Source organism: Tachypleus tridentatus, chromosome 2 (genome assembly GCF_004210375.1).
Source record: "Tachypleus tridentatus isolate NWPU-2018 chromosome 2, ASM421037v1, whole genome shotgun sequence".
Classification (NCBI taxonomy): domain Eukaryota; kingdom Metazoa; phylum Arthropoda; class Merostomata; order Xiphosura; family Limulidae; genus Tachypleus; species Tachypleus tridentatus.
Genome location: NC_134826.1, coordinates 124,159,196 through 124,184,047, shown reverse-complemented (window position 1 = coordinate 124,184,047; position 24,852 = coordinate 124,159,196). Strand labels below are relative to the sequence as shown.

General features: G+C 32.7%; 2 protein-coding genes across 5 annotated transcripts in view; one reads left to right on the top strand and one right to left on the bottom strand.

Annotated features, from left to right (window-relative positions):
- LOC143245017 (nose resistant to fluoxetine protein 6-like) overlaps positions 1–13,386 on the bottom strand; it is a 29,815-nt gene extending 16,429 nt beyond the window's left edge. The window contains exons 1-5 of one of the 3 annotated variants that reach the window (XM_076490766.1): positions 12,868–13,386; positions 6,973–7,186; positions 3,510–3,600; positions 2,748–2,838; positions 1,345–1,628 (exon numbers count right to left, since the gene is read on the bottom strand). In XM_076490766.1, coding sequence (XP_076346881.1) covers positions 1,345–1,628; positions 2,748–2,838; positions 3,510–3,600; positions 6,973–7,186; positions 12,868–12,881 — 694 coding nt within the window. In that variant the 5' untranslated portion in view covers positions 12,882–13,386. The remainder of the gene's footprint in view (positions 1–1,344; positions 1,629–2,747; positions 2,839–3,509; positions 3,601–6,972; positions 7,187–12,867) is intronic. The other 2 variants (XM_076490765.1, XM_076490764.1) reach the window with 2 other exon arrangements.
- Positions 13,387–18,891: 5,505 nt separating this feature from the next.
- LOC143245013 (uncharacterized) lies at positions 18,892–23,563 on the top strand. 2 transcript variants are annotated; one of them, XM_076490752.1, is made up of 2 exons: positions 18,892–19,236; positions 20,238–23,563. In XM_076490752.1, the coding sequence occupies exon 2, from the start codon at positions 20,278–20,280 to the stop codon at positions 21,184–21,186; it is 909 nt and encodes a 302-aa protein (XP_076346867.1). In that variant the 5' UTR covers positions 18,892–19,236; positions 20,238–20,277; the 3' UTR covers positions 21,187–23,563. The 2 variants fall into 2 exon arrangements, with proteins under 2 accessions (XP_076346867.1, XP_076346866.1); XM_076490751.1 differs by lacking the exon at positions 18,892–19,236 and adding an exon at positions 19,308–19,593.
- Positions 23,564–24,852: the final 1,289 nt, after the last annotated feature.

Here is a 24,852-nt window from a genome sequence, read left to right as displayed (position 1 = left end):
TGTTAAAGGATAATAGTCTCTCACAAAAGAGTATCTCCATGCAAAATTTTAAATGAAGTAAAATATCTAACAAAGATTAAAATCGTCACAAACATGACCCTAAACCTGAAATGAAACATAAAAACATAATGGAATTACATCATACGTGCGAGATAATAACTTGTGGTTATGAGATACTATCACATTAAAGACATGTCTCTTTGGCATCACCACAAGACAGTAACTGGCACCTCTCTCTCTCTCTCTCATACCAACTAACGTTTGCTGGCAGAACGGTTTAAAAATCTTCCTCTGACATGAAATACTTTCAGTTAAATACTGGCCTAAATTAAAACTGGTTTAGTTGTGAAAGTATAACAAATTTTTGATGTATATATTTAACGTTGTATGTATATTTTTAATATAGCAACACGTCACTTACCTTAGTACGCACGTACGACTTTTTATCGCGTATGTACCAAATAATCCTTTATGTCCTTTTCTTCACGCCTTGTGGTTCAAGGTTTAGGAAGGCATATGTGGAAAAAATCTTTGGGTTTTTACTCATATGGCACAGTATACACTTTGCACGTAGGAGGTCGAGGATTCAATCCAATCTATATCCTTTATATTTATTTATTTTGACTAAATATTGTTTTGTTTTGGGAATTTCGCACGAAGCTACTCGAGGGCTATCTGTGCTAGCCGTCTCTAATTTAGCAGTGTAAAACTAGAGGGAAGGCAGATAGTTATCACCACCCACCGCCAACTCTTGCACTACTCTTTCACCAACGAATAATGGGATTGATCGTACGGTAACATTATAAGCCAAACATGCTCGCCCTTTCAGCCGTGGGGGCGTTATAATGTGACGGTCAATCCCACTATTCGTTGGTAAAAGCGTAGCCCAAGAGTTGGCGGTGGGTGGTGATGACTAGCTGCCTTCCCTCTAGTCTTACACTGCTAAATTAGAGACGGCTAGCACAGATAGCCCTCGAGTAGCTTCGTGCGAAATTCCAAAACAAACAAACAAACAAAACAAAAAACATTATAAACCCGGATGAAAGGACGAGCGTGTTTAGTGTGACGGGGATTCGACCCCACAACCCTCAGAGTCGAGTGCCTTAACCACCTGGCTATGCTGGGCCAAACATTGTTTTGTTCCTCAAATAATTGTAGTACATACATCGTACGTGAAGCACGAGCTTATCCCTTGTTTCATATATATTATAAAATTAGTTGTTAAGATCCTATTTGGAGGGACATCATTAGCTTCCTTACTTTTTAATTATAATTTGGTAATTATCATCATCTTGGAGACAACTAGTAATAACATATTTACTCAATCGGAGAAACTCTTATTACCTTCCATCCACGATGATTTATTGTTTAAATCTATTAGAAGATTGGATGATTTGGTTTCATTGGTCCCGTACGTTAAGTTGTCAGTCTTCCTTGGTTCGGAAGTTGGTTCTCCGTCATGAGCAGCTGATTTCTCTGTTGTTGGCAAGTCTTCCTTATCTCTTGTAATTGGCTCTTGCTGAGCACTTGATTGAATGATAACTGGCAAATCACTTGATTTCCACCTCTTAATGATGTCAAATAATGTACCCGCCACAAGAAAAACTCCAAACAAACAATACAAAAACCTGAAAAACGCATAATATCAGTTTCAGAAAATGATTTACAAATTACAGAGGGAGTCGTTTCACGGTTTAAATATATTAATAACTAAAACCTTTCAAAATACATCTTTTCTAAATAGTATTTGAAAACCTATATAGAATCTTCATATAAATGTTTAAACGTTATGAGAACAAGAGATTGATTACCATTTCTGAAAAATTACTGTCATAATTTTCCTTATTTTTAAGAAAACTGTTTGTAAAAGTTTCTAAAAACGAAAGTTGTGCAGTTTTAAAAAAGAAAATCACATCTCAAGATGTCTGTAGCGTTAAATATCATTTGATAAGTGTATTTACCATTACGTTGTGAAATAATCATTTTCATGGCTTGAAGGAACTTTCAATGTAATATACATATATATTCTAAGTTTATTATACAAGCATATAATGTAATATTACATTGTATATTTGTATAATAAAATTTTTAGAGATACTGCCGATAGAACAAATTTTTTAACGTTTACAGAAATCACTTTTAAAATTATATAAGTGTAAAAAGATCATTTTTTCGTTTGATATTACAAACCAAATTCCAAATCTGTTCTTGTGAAAGAAATCTTTCATGAATGTTTCTTAAAATATGTTTGAAATTATTCAAGAAAAACATAATAAAACTGAATATTTTCAAAAATATACCACTAGAAATTTGTTTGTTAATTATCGTTCTATGAACAAATAATTTGTTCTGAAACTTAACTCAATGAATCTTGTGTGTATTTCTTAGATCTAATTGTTTCGTTTTCAGAAATGTACACTATTCATAAGTATGAAATCACTCATTTATTCTGAAATGTCTTTTATATTCACTGAAAAACTAACTCATTTAATTCATTTAAATAAATTAACAAGTAATACCAAGCAAAAAGCTCTTAAAAACAATAGAGCTGAAAGTTGTTCAGAGTTCGTATTAATTTAAAACATAATAAACCTAAGCTGTTCATTAATGTTGTCAAACTAATCTAGTAAAATAAAGAGTAAAAACATTTCTTAAGAACCACACTTGTAACGGTTAAAATTTATTTTACAAAGCTTTTCATGCAAAACATGTTTTATTGATAAAAAATGTCAGACGTCAGTACTTACAATACGACAATATCTTTAGCTTCCCAAGGAATTTCGTCTGATTTACACTTTATAGAAACAGGAGTTAGACTTCCCACAATAGGCGGTACGACTGTCAATACAAATTATGAATATGAGACCAAAATTAAAAGAGTTACTTAAAAAGTCGTGACACTGAATAAATAACAGAACGAAAAGAAGTAAAAAGACTAAAATGACGTTTTGTGCATCAGGTTTCTAGGGGCATTTGGCCAAAGTATCGATATGAAAAAAAAATTAAAAAGTGATTTTTCGTTAGATCAAGCACACTAATGAAGAATTTTAAAAAGAAGTCCATAAGACTCATTAAGTTATCAATTAACAAAACAACTGGTATCAGTTAAAATCCATACGTTCAACTTGATTATTCATTTAATTATTTTGATATAGATGAGATGAGGAGAAACTGTTGTGAGTTAGAATAAACAAAGAAATGCTGTAAAATAATTATAATGGCTTCTTAAAACACTAAAATAATTACCTTACTAAATCTAATTCAAAACAAAAAGTATCAAATAACGTTAGTTTCGAACTTATGAAATCGACAATTGAATAATAGCTTTTAAAACTTTATTTCAAGAATCTGTACATAAAATAATGCAATCAAAAACAAACAAACTTCAAGATAAATGATAAACATCTGTTTCTTGGGCAGAGAATATCTATAACTAAACCTGTTACAAAAATAATTTTCAAAAAGAAAATCTTTCATTAAAGAAACAACAGAATGTGTCAAGTGCTTACTGAATGAATTGTTATCTGCTAAAAACTTGAGGAATTCTTCTGCTGCACAAGAACTCGGAATACAGACTCCTATCGATACGTCAATTATTTTCTTGTGTATTTAATATAAAAAGAAAACAAACACAGTTTATAACCAGTAGTAACAAAAGAACTAATAAAATTAATAACATTTTGATAAAAGTTTGTAGATCATATGTTTTTAACGCCTTATTTAAATATATATATATATATAAACCTTTATCAATTTACAAAATAATTATAATTTATAACATTTAGAATATGATAAAATGTGAAAGATGAATATCCACTATAATTGCCATAGAATAATCCTTTAACAACGCATTCATTGATGTTAAGGCGTGCAAATTTGGAATTTCATTTCCAACAGCTTTAAGTTTACATCAAAAGATCGAATGTTTGTTTCAAATTTCGCGCAAAGCTACATTAGGGCTATATGCGCTAACCGTTCCTAATTTAGCAGTGTAAGACTAGAGGGAGGGCAGCTAGTCATCACCATCACCGCCAACCCTTGGACTACTCTTTTACCAATAAACAGTGAGATGGACCGTCACATTATAACGTCCCCACGGCTGAAATGGCGAGAATGTTTGGTGCGATGAGGTTTCGAACCCACGACCCTTGGATTACGAGTCGAGTACTTTCACCACCTGGCCGTACCGGGCCTTTACATCAAAAGAACGAAAGACATAAATGTGAAATTCGCACAATAGAGGTGAAAAATACATTCACGTACACGCTTTTATAAACTGGTTCTGTAAATTTTCCCTATTAACTGTCATTGGCGTCCACAGGAAGAAGAAAGAGAGGAGTATTTCCTACCCCTTGCATTTCACAAAAAAATGCACGTCTTATGACGTAAACTTAAAATCGTAATTTGTATTATAGCTGTAAATTTATGTTTGCGTTTAAAGCGCATATAACACATATTATTTTAGACTGTTGAGTTACACGGTAAAAGCTGATCTCATACGTATATATTTTGCCCCTCTCGAAAATATTTCCGTGGACTACCATGTTAACTATCCATTTTTCTCTGACAAAAAAGAAAGATATTACCTAAAACTTTGGTATCTACGGAGTACAAAAGGTGAAAATGTAAATATCGCAATTCTACAGTCGTGACTGGTATTTGGACTAATTCACACATTAAAGTAGATTTACAGATCTATAACTATATGCATTAATATTAATCTTAAGTTATTTCAAAAGTGAGTAAAATTAACATAAATATTGCATAAAAATGGCCAGATCTGAAAGGTTATTTACATTACCAAGTTGAAAGCAGCCAAACATATAATCGAATCATTGTTTTGTGTTTGAGCACATAACTGCAGAATAAGCTATCCTGTTTGTGCCAATCAAAGATATTGAACCCCAATTTTTAGTGGTATAAACTCTCAAGCATGCCGCAACGTCGCTGGAAGCTGTTTATGTATTCATAGACATTAGATAAACAGTGCTTAAAGCACGAGAACCGATGTTTAAAATGAGTATCAGTGAACAAAGATCATATATTAGCTTTATGTTGGAAACTTTTGCATAGCATTGTTAAACCTTTGCTAAGTATCTCCAATATAATTTAAGATTTCTAAATACATAAAAATAAAGAAATCCTAGGCATACAGAAACGGAGTTTTTTTTCGGAAACACTAGGAATCACGTTTTTCTAAAGTCAGAATTCAAGTCATAGCTTATTTGATTATTTTTTGGTAAACGACCCAGTAATAACAATCCAACTGACGAATTGCATATTGTTGTGTGCATTGGATACTATTCAGCAGTTAACGTTCATGCTTTAGAAACATAATATGATATGTATATTTAAATTTAAAACGTGCTCAAGCTATCAGTGGTTGGTCGGGAGGCTTAAGATCCAAAAAATCGGGTTTCGATATCAGTGAATAGTAGAACACAGATGACTTTATGCTTACAAACAACCAAACCGATTGGACAAAAATATCCCAAGAGTTGCCGTTGAGTGCTTTTGACAGACTGTCTACCTTCTAGTCTATAATTCAAAATTAGGGACAGCTATACGCAGATAGCCTTTGTGTGTCTTTCCTGAAAATTCTAAAGCAAGCTAACTCTTTCTTTAACTATTTAAAACATACACTGTTAATAATTACCACCTAAGACTGATTATTCTTTTTCTTAAGTAAGCAAAGTTTCATAGTGAAGTCACAAATTTTAAGATTAATTCAAATGTTTTATCCACAAGTTTAACTACAAATAATATTTAAATCATCTTTCAAAATACAAAATCTATTTTGATCTAAAGACCTATTACTTACCCTAAGCGTTCCAGGATCGTATGTAAATATACATGTGGTGGCTTTAATGCCATTAAATCGGCAAGACTGTAAGCTAATTACACTTACAAGCCTGGAAACACATGGAAATATCAGACAGAACTATTGTAAGAGAAGATGAAAATATATCCCCCCTTTTCATTATAATGACACCATAATATGGTAGATAATGTAAACACCAGTGACGGTAGTAGAAAAATATTAGGTTATAGTAATCTTTCTCTTAAAAAGAGTGGTGTCTAGTTATTTTTGAAAAGCTAGTTTACAAAGCAAGCTCTTCTCATACGTTATTGACATATCCAGAACTGTTTTGATAACTGATGTTTCTATCTCGCCGGGTGTTTTTCGTTTTTGCGATAAATTATTTTATTTCATTGGTGACTTTTACGACGTCTTCGAAAGGTATTTTCTTTAGATTAAAATAATTAAATTCAACAAATGGTTCTTTTTTGTTTTGTTAAACAACACAAAACTGCACAATAGGCGAACTGTTCTCTGCCCACCACCGATATTTAAATCTAAACTTTAGCGTTATAAGCCTTTGAATGTGTGTGTGTGTGGGACAAATGGAAGTTTCAGTTTTTGATTGATATTTTAATGAAACTGTGTGTGTGTGTTTTCTTGTAATAAAGCCATAAGAACTATCTGAGGAGCCCACCGAGGGGAATCGAACCTCTGACTTTAGCATTGTAAATCCCTATACTTACCGCTGTACTAGCGAGGGGCTAGCAAAAGTGACCTTCTTATATGAATCATAACTACAAATCAACCCGGTAATTGGTATAAACAATTAAGAGTACTCTTCTTAGATTCTTGCTTCTAAAGGTTAAAATGCATTGTTTCATCAGTCAGGGAAGCCTTGCTGTTAGCGAATTTTGACTACAACTCCAATAATATCTCTTAAGACTTGACCCAGTTTAGGAAATACGGATTAGTTCTAAATCTACATACTAAGCTAATAATGTGTAAAAATCTTTATAATAAAAAATTTAAAATAATAAGAATTAAAATGTTAAAAGCTTTAACAAATTATTTTAATAAAGTGGCATTAAATCTACAAACCCTGATAATACCATATTTACACTTATGTTTTAGAAAAAAACAGATACGTAAAAGAATACGTTGTAACTCACATTTTTTTCGAGATCTAGTTTCCATTTTGACATACAGTACCGACCATTAAAACCTCCTGGTAATAGTAGGTCTGAATCTGGCTGGACAATTTTTTCTTTATCTGAGGTAACTTCGCTACAGGTGCAATAATTTCCAAACACTGACGATAGTTTCCAGGCCATGTTGTAGCACCACGAAATATAGAACTGGGTGGTTTTCCATAAGAATCTATCACTTGATTAAAATATATTAACTAGTTATTAGAAAAAGAAACAACGTGCCTTGATTATTGCCACTTTAAAACAAAATAAATTGCTTGATTCTGTATTAAATGTCCTTTATAAGAAGTTTGAAGAAAATCGATAAAAGTATCAATTATAAATTCGTGTTTCATTGAAAAGTGTAATAGCTTATAAGAGTTTAAACAGTGGAATTGCGAGAAACAGTTGTATGATGATAAAGATCATAGGTAGAGGTAGTTATTAAAACATTTAACTTATCACTTTTTATTTGCATTTGAGACCTAGTAGATCTAATGGTTAGTGCATTCGACTTGCAATGTGAGAGTTGTGGTTTCGAATTCCATCTCTGATCATGCTCGTTTTTTCAGTTATAGGGATGCCATATGTGACGCTTGATCTCACTATTTGTTGGTAAAAGAATGACCCAAAGAGTCAGTGGTGTGTAGTCTTGACAAGATGTCTTCTCCCTACTATCTCATTTCTAAATTACAGATTCTAGCCCTCGTGTGGCTTTTGCGAAATCTACTACAAATTTATGCACCTGTGAAAATCATAATGCTAAGTAAAGCAACAACGCGAAAAATATTAATATAAAAAGTTATTTGCGCTTAAAACGTAGTAGTAGAAAACTCGCAATAAACTAACTAGCAAGGAATCTCTTCAAACCCACCTCAAAGAAACGCTTTGGCTGATTCTTGACGTTCTATGGAAGCAGTGTCACACTAGGTTAATAAAATGTGGCATTTGCTTGCTGATAGTTTTGTGTGTGTGTGTGACGCAACCATAATTTGAACCTGCAACCTTTGAAATGGTAAAATAGATTTTTATAAATTGATGGAACAAGTACTCTTACTAATTAGAAGACTTCATTACATTTTTTAAATTACTTCTATAAATGTCCCTCCAACTCCAACTTGGTGAATTACGGCTTTACCTATTAAAACTTTTTGTTTCAAGATTTTACTTGACTGTTGACCATTCACATTCAGCTGTTTCAAAAAGTCATTCCGCAGGTGTAATGAGAAGCCTCGAACTCAAACTTACAGTTTCACATTAAAGGCTTGGTTTGTTTTGAATTTCGCGTAAAGCTGTACGAGAGTTATCTGCGCTAGCCGTCCATAATTTAGCAGTGTAAGAATAGAGGGAATGCAGCTAGTCATCACGACCCACCGCCAAATCATGGACTTCTGTTTTACCAACGTCACGTTATAACGTCTCCACGGCTAAAAGGGTGAGTATGTTTGGTGCCATCGGGATTCAAACCCACGACCTTCGAACTACGAGGCCTTAACCACATGGTCATGCCAGGTCAGCCACAGTAAAGGAGTTTAAAGAGAATTCGAGAAGAGCCGAAAAAATGGTTGTAGTCTAGTGTAATGTTTATCACTATTATTATTAAGTATGTAATTTTTATTGGTTTATCGGCTTTTGGTGCTTAAAACTGTATCCAAGCTTAACTTTCAAACAACACACGACTTTTGATCGATATTGTTTTTTTTTGTTTAAAACTGAACTTATCGACATGTCAATTAAAAAATACTGCTACGAAACCGATTGAGATGAAACATTACCTAGCTCTCGAAATCTGTTATCTTAAAAAAGAAATTTGGTTACAATCTGATACAATATTATATTGTAAGTTTCTAAGAAGAACTGTCAAAAATTAATTTCCAAAAAAACATTATGAGAATTTGTATTGATATAGTATTTCATTGAAATATGAAGGAAAACAATGAATTTTTAACAATGATTGCACGTTAATGGGTTAAAAACAAACAACGTGGTTGATGTTTATATTTTGTCTGAAGAAGTTATTAGTTTGTAAAAAAGACATTGCATCTCAAATACAATGATTATTAAAAAAGTAGTTTTAGCATATTTTACCACTCTGGCTATAAACTAAGTTCATATATATTATAATTCTATTTGAATATTTTGACTTTTTTATGGTTTTGCTTCTGTGCATAAAATAAAAATCAACCTAGTACTGAAAAAAACAACAGGAATTTCGTCATAACGAAGAAAAAAGTTTAAATGTTGAAACAAACAAATAAATATATTCATATTGTATTTCACTGCTTAAAATATATCTAAACAATAGAAGTTGAAGAGAGGTCAAAATATATGAATTAAGGGTCAAGATACATATAGTACTGTACTATAAGAGGTTAATTATTTTCATGTATATGACTTTATATTTTTCTTGTTATGCACTCCATGTTACATTAAATTAACTTTATTTGATGAGGGGATACCTTTAAGGTCATGAAGGTCACTCTGTAACCATGGAAGGAACTATTATTGGTTTTACCAGGTTTTTTTGTTGTTGTTGTTAACTTGCTTTTATGCTTTTATGACTATAAATAACATACAGCAAAGACACCTACCCACCATATTTATATTAACTATAAGAAAGAAGTTTCTTATTAGTAGTATTCCTAAAAATAAAGCATAAATGATTAACATGAAAAAATAAACAAAACACGAAAATAATAGACCAAAACAAACGCAATAACCAAGTGACAATTCATAGTGAACTTTACACCTCCCAAAGTATCCTCAGAAGAAATAAAACTGATTTTATGCAGTATAGAACATAAAAATAGAGAAGAAGAAAAATCATATAAACGAAAACACTTATTAAATACCCAACCTCACCTCGTACATCACAGTTACGGTATCATATCTTTCTAACTACGTTCACATAAGAATTTTAAATCCTATATTTCAATTCCTATTCAACTTGTAATACTTAACTACTCTACTAAGCCATGAAGTACTGTATGAAGGTCTCTTCGATTTAAAACTAGGTCGAATATTCAAACTATTATGAAAATAATAGAGTAATGTGGCAAATAAAGTGGAAATTTAGGCTTTTTTTTTCTCCCGATGGTAGTTTTGTTGTTGTTGTTTTCACAAATAAAACTGTAAAAGGGTAAAATATTGAAATAAAATTATAATTTTAGTAATTTTTTTATACCAAAAGTGACCAAAGCAGGCCAAAAATGACTTTTAATAGTTTCTCGTATCAATTTTATTAAATGTCTATATCACACCACAGCACTCTATTCAGACAGGATGTAAACTTCTCCATTTGTGTTTCTATTGGCCCTACTGTTTGTTTGTTGGGTGGTCTTGGAGCAAAGTAATATTGAGCTGCATGCTGTGACTACCGTGTGGAAACGAACCCCGGAATTTTCTGTCTATTTGTTTATTGTATTATTTCAAAACAGTCTGAGTGATATAGTTGAAAATTTATGCAGAAAATAAATAGAACTGTTTTTTAAACGAAATTACAAACAACAGACGAACCAGAATGTACCTCCATCGTATATGTTCATATAATTTATTTATTTTGTAAGGCATTGGAGTCAAGTGTTAATAGTGAAGTGATTTAAAAACAATTGTTCAAGAATTTGCGTCATTTATAACTAAAATTTTATTTGAATTTATTATTAAATAATTTCTTTTTTTATGCACAAATTGCACGTGTAATTGCGCTGCGATTTATTTTATAGGCCTAAGTCAAACATACCATAGATAACTATTATATGTATGACTTACTGAAGCCTTCCTATCGAATCACGTAATTATAGTGAACAATAGGATTGGAACTTATATTGTACTTAATTTACACACTTGAAAAGATCAGGTGGTCTGACTGCTAAGGGTAACATGTTCTGACTCAGGGATGATATGTATCTTCTAGAGCATTCAAACTTTGTCACTATTTAAATATTTCCGGGCGAAGATAATTAACAGGGACGTCACTAGGAGTAAATTGGAAATATATAGGAAACGTTGTCCCCTTCCTGCTAGTGAAGTTCTTGGGACTTACTCCAAGAAAGTTTTGAACTTTATTTCTGAAATGGCGCATTATGATTACTTTTTTTAATATATAATATATGGTTATAAAAATAACAAAAACTACTGTAAAAATTTCTTCCTATTAGTGATTACTATTTTAGCAGATTAAGATGATTCTGTATATATTTCACGATACAATAAAAACAAGCGATCTTTTTTCTGACCAGGCGGCGCTATTTACAGAAAAGCTTATGTTCATCCGTTAACCTTGTCTTCCCTTAAATATTATTTACATTTATACACTCTAAACAATAAGTATCTTTATCATCAATAATTAACGAAGTTATTAAATAGTAAATTTGTAAAATAAAGTTGAGATTCACTATTATCAAAACTATTATCCCTTTCAAGTATTTTGAGAGGTCAAAAGCCAACACATATTGTACAAAGCATGAGCAGCACGCAAAGTATTTTAATATTATGGAGGTCTTGTGGTATCCCCCTCCTATAAAATTTGTGGTAAATATATGCTATGAGATTAAATCTGGAAGCAATATTGCATGAAATACAGCTGTTCACATAAAATCCTCAAACATCCAATGAAAAGTCAACAAATCACATTTTTACTTCAAGTGGGTTTCTCGTTATCATGAAATCATCATTCTGTTGTAACACTGCATGGGGAGCTAGAGCTAAGTTAGCACAGATATGTATGTTTATTTGTAATAAGTACCGTACTATCTGCATGCAGAGTAATTATTAAGTGTTAAATTACATTACTATTTTAATCAACTCTTTAGAATAATAGTATATCACCTATTTTAAGAGTCATTGGCTATCATATACGTACTTGTATGCACTACTTAAATAAGGTATTAACATGTATCAAAGCTAGAGCACTCAGTGTTTCTCCAATTTGTGTACACGTCAAGTAATTATTCAACCGGCAGAGAACAGATGCCAACTGTTCGCATGAACACACTCGTGTACTCTTCAGTTAAGGCCTGACATGACATCGTGCATAAGAAATTCAACTCGTAGTCTGCTAGTTGCGGGTTACAATCCCTTCACCGACCGTACTCACCCTTTCAGCCGTGTGGCGTTATAAAGTGATAGTCAATTCCACTTTTCGTTGGTAAAAAATCAATGATGTATTGCCAAATACAGAAGTGCCGGGACACGAAATTTACTCCTTTATCATGTAAGGATTCTTTCGAAATAGTAGCGGTAAGGCATTCCGGATTTAAAAAATATAGGTATGTTGTACCCACGCGTTCCCGCTACACGTTTGTAAAAAAGAGTCTCTCAAGAGTTGGCGTTTGGTGGTGTTGACTAACTAGCTTTCCCCTAGTCTGTCACTTCTAAATTGCGGCCAGCGCAAACAGCTTTTGGGTAGCAATTTGCAAAATTCAACAAAACAAACAAGCAATAGTTTCCAGTCCAACAAAACACATGTCAGGCTGAAGAGGACACGTAAATGTATCAAAACTTCTATCCATTAAAATTTGATAATCTTTCATAATAAAGTATCGTAACTTTACTTTACACATTCTTATACATATACCTAACTTACGTGAGACTATTCTAGTGGAGAATAAATAATGAAACCTAGTATTTTTTCTATTATTCTACTTTATGTAGTTTGTTGTTGAACAAAACCTTGTAATTATTTTAGTTTGTACACAAACTCTTGGAATTGCACTTGGTACAAGTAGTTTTCAAAGACTGCTTTGTCATAACAACATAATACCTAAATATCTGACGTTTGCATTTGATATAAAATTTGTACATAGATTAATTGATTAATTATGGAAATGAATTTACTAAACGACGACAAAAACAGTTTAATAGTTTTTCAAAACTTACTTTCTACAGCCCATCCATCAACGTTCGTAAAATGTTCATAGGTGTACGCCAAATCTATTTTACATTGGCTAATGTTCTTAGAGAACGTTTCAACTGAGTCTAACTGACCATCCCGATAATGTAAATTCTCTTGTACAGCCTCCATAAAGGCACGTTTCGGGCACCATATGTGTTTCCCAGAGAAGGTGTTCAGAATGTGTTGAGAAGAAGCTAGATTTAGATCCGTCGGAGCTGATAATAAGGCTAAACACATTTCCGGTGACAAATACGTATTCGGGGATTTTTTTACATCAACATGTAGGGCCACAGATGACTCAGCATCGCTTTGATAAAATCCTTGCTTGTCGTCTAAACATGCGCCAAAATATCGCAGAACCCAAATTACTTGTATTATAAACTGTCTCATGTTGAATCAGATATTTTACACGAAGTATTAGAGAAGAATAATCCCAGTTATACTTGTGGAAAGCACTTCTTCTATGACTAAATTGTAATTGCATTACGTTTAGAAAAACACAATCACGTTTTATCTTCTTGGAATTTATTCTTTACGTCACACACTCAAGAGCTTTTAACAAATAACAAAAAAAAAATCTAACCTTTCATGATACTTGTTAGGTAGACGTAAATACTTTAATCAAACAATGGCTCTAACGGCGAAAAAAATCATATCTAATCTAACTAAAAATGTTTTTAATAATAACATACGCTATAAACCTTAGTTAAAAGCAATAACATAAGATTTGATTCATAGAATAAAAACGAATTAGATCTAAAACTTACCGAATATTAAGTGACAAACAGGGGGCTGAATTCTCATGATGTGAAAAATGATTAACATTACACTTTCCTTGTTACGTGGCAGAAGCAAATAAAACACACACACACACACATATAACGTTTATTCGAGGACATCTTGACGTAATGGACAAAATTCACGAACTTTATTTATATCAATGGCAATATGTCTTTTTACGAAAATATTTTGCCCAATGGTATATATATATATATATATATGTATGCATATATAAATCACAAAGCAAGAAACCTAACAATCCGAGTTTTTTTTCAAAAGGTAGCTAATTTTTTTCTTGTTATCATGTCTTCTAAATTCTCTGGGGTTATCGATTTTCTTTTTTGTATGTCATGTATCTACATGCATTTGTGTGCCTGTCTAAATGTTAACATTTATGCGTGAAATATTAATCAACAAATAAAAAAGCTTATGTACAAGATTTACGTTTCACCTATTTTTTTCAATTAGACAACTATGTAAGACTGCAGTAAATATGCACAATGGACAAGTTCGTATATATATATATATATATGTACGTATACGCACTCTCATTGGCACAGCGGTATATCTGCAGACTCACACTGCTATAAGCTTGGTTTCGATACCCGTGGTGGGTAGAGCCCAGGTAGCCCATTGTGTAGCTTTGTGCTTAATTCCAAACAAATAAATATATGTCTACTTACAAGCTACGCATACCTTTATGTAACTGGAAAAGTTTTTAGAATATTATTTACTTGTTCAACAGATGACGCTGTATGATCATTATCTCTCTATTTCTCTATTTCTATGGTAACTATAGTTACCATAAATGTAAAGTTAGGATTAATCCTGATCTTTCATTCGTTATATTCCACCTATCTAAAGTCGCTACATTTACTCGATCGTATAGAGATAAGCAACGTTGAATTATCAAAATTAGTTACGAAGCTCGCCTAATATGCACTCTTCCTCAACGCCAATTACTCACACACTATGAAATATAGAAAAGTTTCTTACAGTGAGGGTAACTTCTAGCTTTTCTCTTGTTGAAAAAATATATATCCACTTACTATTAACATCACTCCTCATTTTTCTTTATCACAAGAAGCAATTTTTGCACCGTTCATCAAAAATTGGGTCAAACTGTTGTAACTGCAAAATCAGTGTTGATCAACATACAGCTTCTCATCATGATTTGGTTGCTTTAAATAATGTGTTACTTATCTCATTTGGGACAGCTGAATTTTGTTTCATAAATCCAGCTAATTCCTCTTTCCTAATGTATGGTTAATCCTTTGTTGGTCTTTAGATCTAGATTGAACCAAATGCTCATCCTTGGGATATTTTCCTTTTGATGTATCAGCAGCTGTTAACCTCCCACAGTATTAGCTGTAATTACCAAGTCTCCTACCTCTATAATAAATCCCCATAAAGATCTATTTTCTTGTATTTTACTTACTCTATTCTTCGTAACTAGTTGTTTAACTAATCCTTTTAATTCTTGTAGATTATCGTCAGCAGGAGCTGATGTTTCAATAGTGCTCTCCGTCATGATCCATTAACATCGAAATGACATCAATATCTATGACTTTAATGAATTCTAGTTACACCAACAAGTGCAGAGATTATTTTAAGGAAGTACACCTACTTTGCTACAGGCTAATTCTCATGTCCTTCTCTGTTATGGAAACTAAAATTGGTCACATGAGAACAAATCCATAATTTTATAAAGATCATCTGAGTAAAATAATTGTGTAAGCCTTTCAAAATATTTTGTAGGCTTGGCTAATGCCTCTTTTTTCCTATATTCCCTGTTTCAGAATTTTTTCCTGAATACTTCTTTCTGGTTTGTCACTTTATGTTTGTTGGATAATACAACTATCAATGCTTAATAGATATTATGGCTTTTAGTTGTAAAGTTATTTAATATAATTAAAGCTGGTCCTTTTAAAAGAGTAGCGAGATGAATAACATATGTTCACCATTTCACCTGTTCACTTTGGAAAGTATTTCAAACTGAGCATAATATACTTCACACTTTTCATCCTGGTCCTTTGGTTTTTAAATTAAACAATGCTATTGAATTGGCTAACTAAATTATGAAATTAGATGTTGTACTGTCATGGTTGAAGCACTACAAAGAGACCACTTCTGTCACAAATGGCAGTAGTGGTAATAGGTATACCAAAGACATTCTTCTGTTCCATATTTTATTGCTAATGCTATTTTGGGTTGAAACTGACGTTTATTTTTAATTTACTTCGCTTCTTCTTCGTGGGTATTATTTGGGTATGTTGAATTTTTTGGCCCTTTTTTTTCTCTCTTTTATTTTGTTTTTTTCACTTTTACTTTTGGCCCAGCATGGCCAGGTGGGTTAAGGCGTGCGACTCGTAATCTGAGGATCGCGGGTTTGCATCCCCGTCGCACCAATTATGCTCGCCTTTTCAGCCGTGGGGGCGTTATAATGTGACGATCAATTCCACTATTCGTTTATAAAAGAGTAGCCCAAGAGTTGGCGGTGGGTGGTAATGACTAGCTGCCTTCCCTTTAGTCTTACACTACTAAATTAGGGACGGCTAGCGCAGATAGCCCTCGTGTAGCTTTGCGCGAAATGAAAAAAAAAAAACAGCACCACAATAAACCCATTTGACAACAATGTTACAACATTGTTTCTTCACTGGGATCATCGTTTTTAATTACTTGGTGAAAATAAAGCCATATCTAGTCCACCTAATAAAAACAATTCAATTTAATTTTTCCTTGTTTCTTCTACAAGGTGCCTTCACGTATATGCTGTAATAAGATGTAGGTTTAAGTTTACAAATAATGATAAAACAGAAATAATTTGCTTGTAATACTGAGACTAACCCAAAAAATAAACTTGTGCGAATTTTACAGTTAATTGATAATTACAGTGGTGTATTCAGTCAGGAGATAGAGGGAGCTCAGCCCTAGGGCTCATGGTCTTAATGGGGTCCTTTAAAAAAACTGATTGTCTCACTACTTGCTTGCTCGACTATTCTTATACTTTTAACTGATGTCTTTCTTTTATGTAGCCAAGCGTGTTAAGGCGTGCAACTCGTAATCTGAGGGTTGCGGGTTCGCATCCCTGTCGCGCCAAACATGCTCCCTCCCAGCCGGGGGGCGTTATAATGTGACGGTTAATCCCACTATTCGTTGGTAAAAGAGTAGCCCAAGAGTTGGCGGTGGGTGGTGATGACTAACTGCCTTCCCTCCAGTCTAACATTGCTAAATTAGTGACGGCTAGCACAGATAGTCCTCGAGTAGCTTTGTGCGAAATTTAAAAAAATACAACAAAAACAATCTTTTATGTATTAATCTGAAGTTATTCGACTTTAGTGACGTCATCTGGAACATTCTTGGTATTTTGGGATTTACTTAATCTTAGCTAACATCTGAAATAACACAATGAAATTATAGCCTCGATAGTATTCAGCTTTTCAACTCTTTCAGGATTAGAATTTGCTAGTTTATAAGGCTGAGCCTACAATGTTCACGAATTTCAATAATATTGCATATTAAGTTAAATGGCCTGAAAGTTTTCTTGTCTTTTTATATAAATAATTAGTTGCATCAAGTAAACGAGACATTTGAATGTAATGTAAAAACCGGATTTTTTAAGAGTAGAGAATTAGGAGACTGGGAGAAATCAAAACATTTGGATTACTGATGGTGATATTTTCAACGTTTTTACCTCCTCGTGAACTTTATTTAGATTTTATTATGGGATCTGATTTACTTGCTTTACAAAAAGGTTGTGAGAGTGAAGTGTAGAGGCGTCGGGAATTACTTTAAAGATTGGGGTTCGGGCCCATAGGCGCAGGAATTTTCGGAGTTTCAGTTTGATTTTGATAAGGGTTTTCATTCTCGTTTTTCATGACACCAACTAAGGATTCGGGGCACGGAGCCTGTATACCAATGCCCATTGAAGCCTCTGATGGGTTGTTGATTTCATTATTTAAGATGAATAAAGAAGACAGAAGCTTGTATTTAGACAAGAAACACTTATAATTCATACAAGAAGAAATCAAAAGGTGATTTATCCTACAGTGTTAGTAATTGAATTCAAAATAACCTAATTTAAATAGCAGATTAATTTAAAAACAGCAAATCATTGAGTCTGTTAATAAACAGAACTCGCTTATTTTTTTATTCGACTTCAAGTTTAGTCGTTCTTGACTATCATCATTCTTTAATGTGACGGTCAATCCCATTATTCGTTGGTAAAAGAGTAGCCCAAGAGTTGACAATGGGTAATGATAACTAGCTACCTTCCGTCTAGTCTTTGGCCTAGCGCGTTAAGGCGTGCGCTTCGTAATCTGAGGGTCGCGGGTTCGCGCCCGAGTCGTGCCAAACATGCTCGCCCTCCCAGCCGTGGGGGTGTTATAATGTTACGGTCAATCCCACTATTCGTTGGTAAAAGAGTAGCCCAAGAGTTGGCGGTGGGTGGTGATGACTAACTGCCTTCCCTCTAGTCTTACACTGCTAAATTAGAAACGGCTAGCGCAAATAGCCCTCGTGGAGCTTTGCGCAAAAGTAAAAAAAACAAACAAACTATTCGTTATCGGGATTTTAATCTTATAGACCAGTTAAAGTAATGTTCACTTAGACTTGTTTTTCACCAGTAGGTTTATAAAGCAGTTTTAGACAATGAGTCACGTTCAGGACAAGCGCAGAAAATGTAACTAACTACAACCTTGTGCAAATTAATTGACACAAATGGTTATTTTACAATATTTTCAGCATGGCGGCCGATGTAGGCTCGCTGGACTCGCTGATTTCCTTTAATGGTCATTTTTTCACACAGACGGCGTCATTAGCTGTGTTTTGCAGTACGGTTGATCTATTTTTGGGGTATATGACGAAATTTTGAGGAATATTACGTCATTCCAAATTGAGTTAGAAGGGCAAGGAGACCAGTCAAAAACAGCTTTTTACCGACTCATTGAAGAAAAAACGGTATCAGTAGGGTCTGAAATACAAGTATTGGACGCAATAACAATGGAGGAAGGTGTTATTCAGTGACGAGACTCATTTCTTTGTACAGGGTCAAAGAAGTCTGCATGTTCGCAGATCTCCAGGTGAGAAACTTCGAGAATCTCACATCAATCAGTTCGTAAAACATCCCTTGAAGAAGATGTTTTGGGGCTTTTTCAGCTACTGTGGCATCGGAGGCTTACATATCGTAGAAGGTATTATGCGAGGACTACAGTACATCGAAGTTTTGCAGAGAAGAGTCGTTCCAGAATTGAAAAAGAGATTTCCAGATGGATCTGGCTCCGTGCCACACATCGAAACTTGTGAAGAATTTTATTACTACAACGTGAATAAAGGTGCTGGACTGGACTGGAAATTCTGCGGATTTAAATCCTATTGAAAATATTTGGGTGATTTGTAAAGAAAGATTTCGGGGAAAAGACTGTACTACGAAAGATAAGCTGATTGAGGCCATAATTGAGGTGTAGTACCGCGATCCAAAAATTAGTAAAGATTGCAGTCAACTTGTGGACTCTATGCCAAAGCAGATTAATGATCTTCTGAAAAATAAAGGCGGTCATATCGTGTATTAATTTGTGAGTAATTTTTGGACTCTCAGAAATAAAACGCAAAAAATTGAAAAAATCGTAATTTTCCGTCTTGTTTCAATTAATTTGCATGAGGGTGTATTTCCATGCGATGGAAGTTACTAATGTTTGTATATCTTGTAGTGTAGTCAGATTATATCGTATTTATGCTGTATTTCTAATACCTATTGCTATAAGTATTATTGCTGTTAGTTAAACAAAGTTTGTTAGTATTGCTCTAAATGTAAATGAAGTTGTGTTCGATCATACCAAGAGAGATAATTTGAAAGTATATTTATAGGCCTATAAACTGTTTGCTAAACGATAAATAGATACCATGAATGAAAAAAAAATGGCAGTGAAATTGTAAGTGTTTTGCTTATTTGCCGAAAGATAAAAGTGTTATAAAACTTAATAACAGGAATACTAAAACTCAAAACTTTCGTAAAATCAAATATTAGGGATTAGGGTTTAACTTTACATTTAATAAATGATATGAGAGGTTAAAAATTTTAATCGTATTAAAGGCTAAACTTCTGTCACTAGAATGTTCTTACCCTTTTAATGTTTTTTTTTTAAAAAGATCAATGTATGTATGTGTATATATGTTTGTCTTATCAGAGAGAAAGATAGGTGTAATATACTTCTCTAACTATAAGTGTAGTATTTACTGTTTTATTTAAAAATAGTTTATTTTTCCAGAGTAGGAATACAAGTTTTTTCTTGATTTTCTCAAACTCTGAAATTACATACATTATAACATTGTAAAACAATGGCTTTTAATGCTAAAAATTAGGTTTTGATTTGTGTGGTGAGCACAGTACAAATAGCCCATTATGTAATGTTGTGCTTAAAACACAAGCATGTGAGCAGACAGGCATTGAAGAAATACAAACTACCAAGTTAAAAATATTCCACATAAAGATTTTTGTGGTATGTGTTCTCTATAACTGTCTTATATGAAAATTTTAATTCTACATTGGAGCATCAGTTTTTCTGTTTATTTTCAGAATTATCTCTTAATATTATCTGTGAGCAAGAATAAAAATTATGGCTGAAACATGGAAATTCTCACCATGGAAACATCCTCCAAAGTTTCAGAAAACAATACTTAACAATGGAGTAGGACTGAACATTCCTCAAGAAAGAGCTGTGTGTAGTGTAACACTAGAATCTCAAGATGTTGTTTTTTTACCTCTGGTTAGAGGAGGTGGCCCAGAAACTGTTGTGTTAACCATAGGTGAAGCTGATACTGAGATTGAGCAAATTCTTCATTCTTGTGTTCAAACCATGAAAGCTGGAGAAGTGTGTGTACTGCAGTTTTATTTAGACGATGACATAATACGTAGGAGAACTGGAATGCAACAGCAGTGTCCAGTTGAAAACACAGAAGAAAGTTGTAATTTAGATTTTCCCCATGCAGGTCATATAAAGTTAGAGAAATTTACAGAAGTTCCTGGGATTTGGAAGCTTCCACCAGAAGAAAAGTTGCAGCGAGCAACTCATCACAAAGATGTTGGAGTAAATCTATTCAAGAAACAAGAGACCAAGTCTGCATTCATAAGATTTAGTAAAGCAATGAAATATCTTATCTCTCTAGAACATGATTATTCATCACAAAAGCAGCAATTTTTAAGTGATAAAGATTTCAAAAATTTAAAACTGTCATGTTATTTGAATATGGCTGCTTGTCAGTTAAAATGTAAAAAATTTGAGTTGGTAGTGAAAAATTGTACAGAAGTGTTGAAAATAGACTCACAATGTGTTAAAGCATTGTATCGTAGAGGTAGTGCTCTACTTCAGTTACAAGACTTTGACCAAGCCAAGAAAGACCTTGAAAAAGCTCATGAACTTAATCCAATAGATACTGCTATTGTGAGGCAGCTAAATGCATTAAAGATAAATGTTAAAAAATGTGACAATAAACTTGCACATGGATTAAAAAAGTTATTTTCTTGATAATACTATCATTAAAAATGCTGTAGAAATATGTATGTAAACTTTCCTAAGTTAAAGAAAAAATAAATTCTGCAAAGTTTTAGTTTTTAGGAAAAATAATGCATTGACTTGTACCACTAACTGTGTTTAGAAACAATTTTCCAATTCAAACAGGAAGATTTCTAGAAAAATTGTGTTTATAGGAATAAACATTGTTCCAAATAAATAAGGGATAATCAGGTTTCTTTATATTAGCTACTGTTATTAAATAATGTCAGTGGCACCTCCTAAATTCATGTTTAGGTGAAATAAATGTACAGTAACAGTAATGTGATGTGATATGTACAGTTCAGTTGTACATAAAAGTGAAGGAAAGTATGTATTCTCAAAAATTTGAACAAGAACAGTATAGGCATAGAGAGATCTGAATTGATGGGTGGAAATACCAAAACTCGAACAAAGATACTTGGACAATTCAGTGATAATGAAGACAGTAGGTTGGCTATAAACTGGTCAAACAACATAGGTCATTGCTGAATGGATACAAGTTTTACATGTTTTGGTTAACAGGGTCTAAACTTCTACTTAGCCAAAGATCTGGACAGAGTAGAATACTGTCATTAACTCCACTAGAGGACAACTATTTGACAACATAGTATGAGTATCAGCTCTCAAACTGAATAAACTGTTCAGAATTGCAAATATATAACATATAACCATGCCAGTGGACATAAACTGATTTCATAAGGTTTGGTCTATTTTTGCCAGATGATCAGTAATGAGGATACTCTAACTCATTGTCACAGAACAACTGAGTGCCTAAAACTAGACCCAGCTTGTACTTCAGAGGAAAAAAAGCATAGCAGTGATAATATACTAGTTGGTTTGCAAGCAGTACTGGAAACCACACTGATTTTTATGTGCTACAGTCTATTCTATAACATGGTATTATGAATGTAATAAAATTTAGAGTTTCAGATATATAAGCATTACTGTTGCCATATGCAGGTGTAGTTGGTCAGCAGTTTCTTTTGGTGGATATTAATGAGTACTTTTGTTTTCCTTAGAAGCCTTTAAAAAGAAGATATATTGATTGGCAATCATGCTTACTTGATTTCAGTTTGATTGAATATACGTGAAATGTTTTTCAAGCAGTATGGTATCAAATATAAACAGGTTTATCACAACATTTTTGAAAAATTCATAAAAACAAAAAAAATAAATAAATGCGTAAATAAATATTAATTAGTTTTGTGGATAGGACTAAGATTTATTGTCTTATTGCTCTCTTGGTGTACAAACACAAGACATGACATCATGTGATGCTTTAATGACTGCAGATAACTTGTAATGAGTCATTTTGGGTCAAGTTTTCGTGAAGTAGGAGAGGTGGTTGGTGTACCACACAATATATTTATTAAATTCAACATGCTTTTGGTGAAAATAGGTTGTGAAACTCTACTCCAAGAAAATGCTTGGTAACTTGTGATTCACCCCAAAGCTATATTGATAAATTGAAAACAAGTTTGGAAGAGATGTAAGCCTTATTACCCTAATAACTCATTGATTCAATCATTTTAAGTTTGCTGCATCGCTGTATGTCATGAAATAGTATCTGAGGTGATCTTGCACCTTATTGTTTTTTGGTTTTTTTATCAGTTATTTGACTGCAAAGCCTGTAGTACCAAAAGATCATTTGTGAATATGGACTTCAGTGGTAACTCATTTATATACCAAATAATGTGACTGGTCACTTCACACTTGGTTTCCAAAAAAATAAATTGGGGATGGTATTGACATTATTTAATAACAGTAGATGTTCTTTATGATAACTAGACAATAGAAAACTGATTACCCCTTAATAATTTTGAATAATAATTATGAATTAGTTTAATTCATATTTGAGAATTTTGTAAGATCAAAATATTTGTTCCAAAATCTTAAAAATTACTCCATGAATCATATAAGTATTGTCAGAAAATTGTTTATACTGGTCAGAAAGTCGAGCATTTTAATGCTTTTGAAAAAAAAAAATGATAAATATCATTAAAGTTCAGAACTTTTAACAGTATTGTATCTTTTTCAGACATTAGTTAATAAATAAGTTAAGTCTGTAGTTAGAAAATGTTAAAACTTTTTTGTTTCTAATTTCTTATTTTGTATACAACAAGATAAAATTTTTAATTGGAAACCTGAAAGTAACGCATTTGCTTAATTTCAAACATGCTGCTGAATGTTAAATACAACTAGTAGGTGATTGTGATGTTTATAATGAAGCAGTCTGTCCATATCATTATAGTTGAATGTGCTAAATTATGTAGTAAATTACTAAAGGGTTTCATATATATATACATTAATAAAATGTTTACTTGTAAGTAACATACTGTACATGTAAAAAGCTTGTATATTTTACTTATTTTGGTACCTAGCAGTTTTTATCAGAGGACACTGTTGTAACTCATACTGTAAGCTAACTTCTTAAGTATTTTTTTCAGGTAGTTCAAGTTACTGACACAATATTTAAAGGCATCAAGTACTGTATAGGTACTGTTGGATCAAAATAGTTAGAAAAATACTGGCAAAAAGAGTGTTTTAATACTTAGAGAAATATGTTCAGAAATACTAAGTTTTTAAAATAGTTCTTTTTTCAAAATACTTATACTCTAATGGGACAATGGTAAATATTCAGATTTAAAATAATAAAATGAAGAGCTCAATTCCTGTTGGTGGATATAACAGATAGATCTATGTGGCTTTGCTATAAGAAAACACACACACATGCACACTTGAAATACCTTTCCATTATAGTTCATAGCCCCTCTCTGGTACAGTGGTAAGTTTACAGATTTATAACGCTAAAATCAGGGGTCCGTTTCCCCTCAGTGGACTCAGCAGATAGCCCAATGTGGCTTTGCTGTAAGAAAACATTCATACATTTATAGTTTACAGCTTAAAGTATGAGAAACACAAACTATGTAAAAAAATAAACATATCTAAAGTATTTTAAATACTTTTTAAAAATACTTCCAGTTGTGTGTATAATAGGCCCATCCAAGACTTAGGACAGAGATATCTAATGTAAATAAGAGTAACAATTTGTTAATGTTTAAACAAGATCTCATTTATATTCTACTGAGATCAACAACCACAATTTGATACCACCTGCTTTAGAGGTTTGTAACATGAACATTTTCTATGAAATGACCATTTTGTGGTATACCTGTTTATCTGGTATCAGTTCACATTCATTTTAATGTTCTTCTTGAAAAATAAATTGAATTATCATGTGGTAAGAAGATGTTCAACAACATTGTAAAATAATGTATATATACACACACACACATATATTTGTTGTAAAACAACACTCTGCCTTTGTTCATTAATTTACTGAACAAATACAGCTCAACTTTGTACTGAATTCTAATTTACTAGTTAATTTTCTTTTCCTATTTTTGTGTACAGTTTGTCCCCCATTTTTTTAATATACAGATATCTTTCAAAAATTCTCATCCAAACATAAGATATAATATGGTGCAACACTTACATTTTTTTCCATTTGTACTTAAATAACTGGTCTATTAGCTAATTGACAATCAGGAAGTTAGATATAGTGCTATTAGTGCTACAAGCAGTGAATTTAACTTTAATTAGCCTACTCTACTGAGCAACAAGTTTCAGCCCTAATTT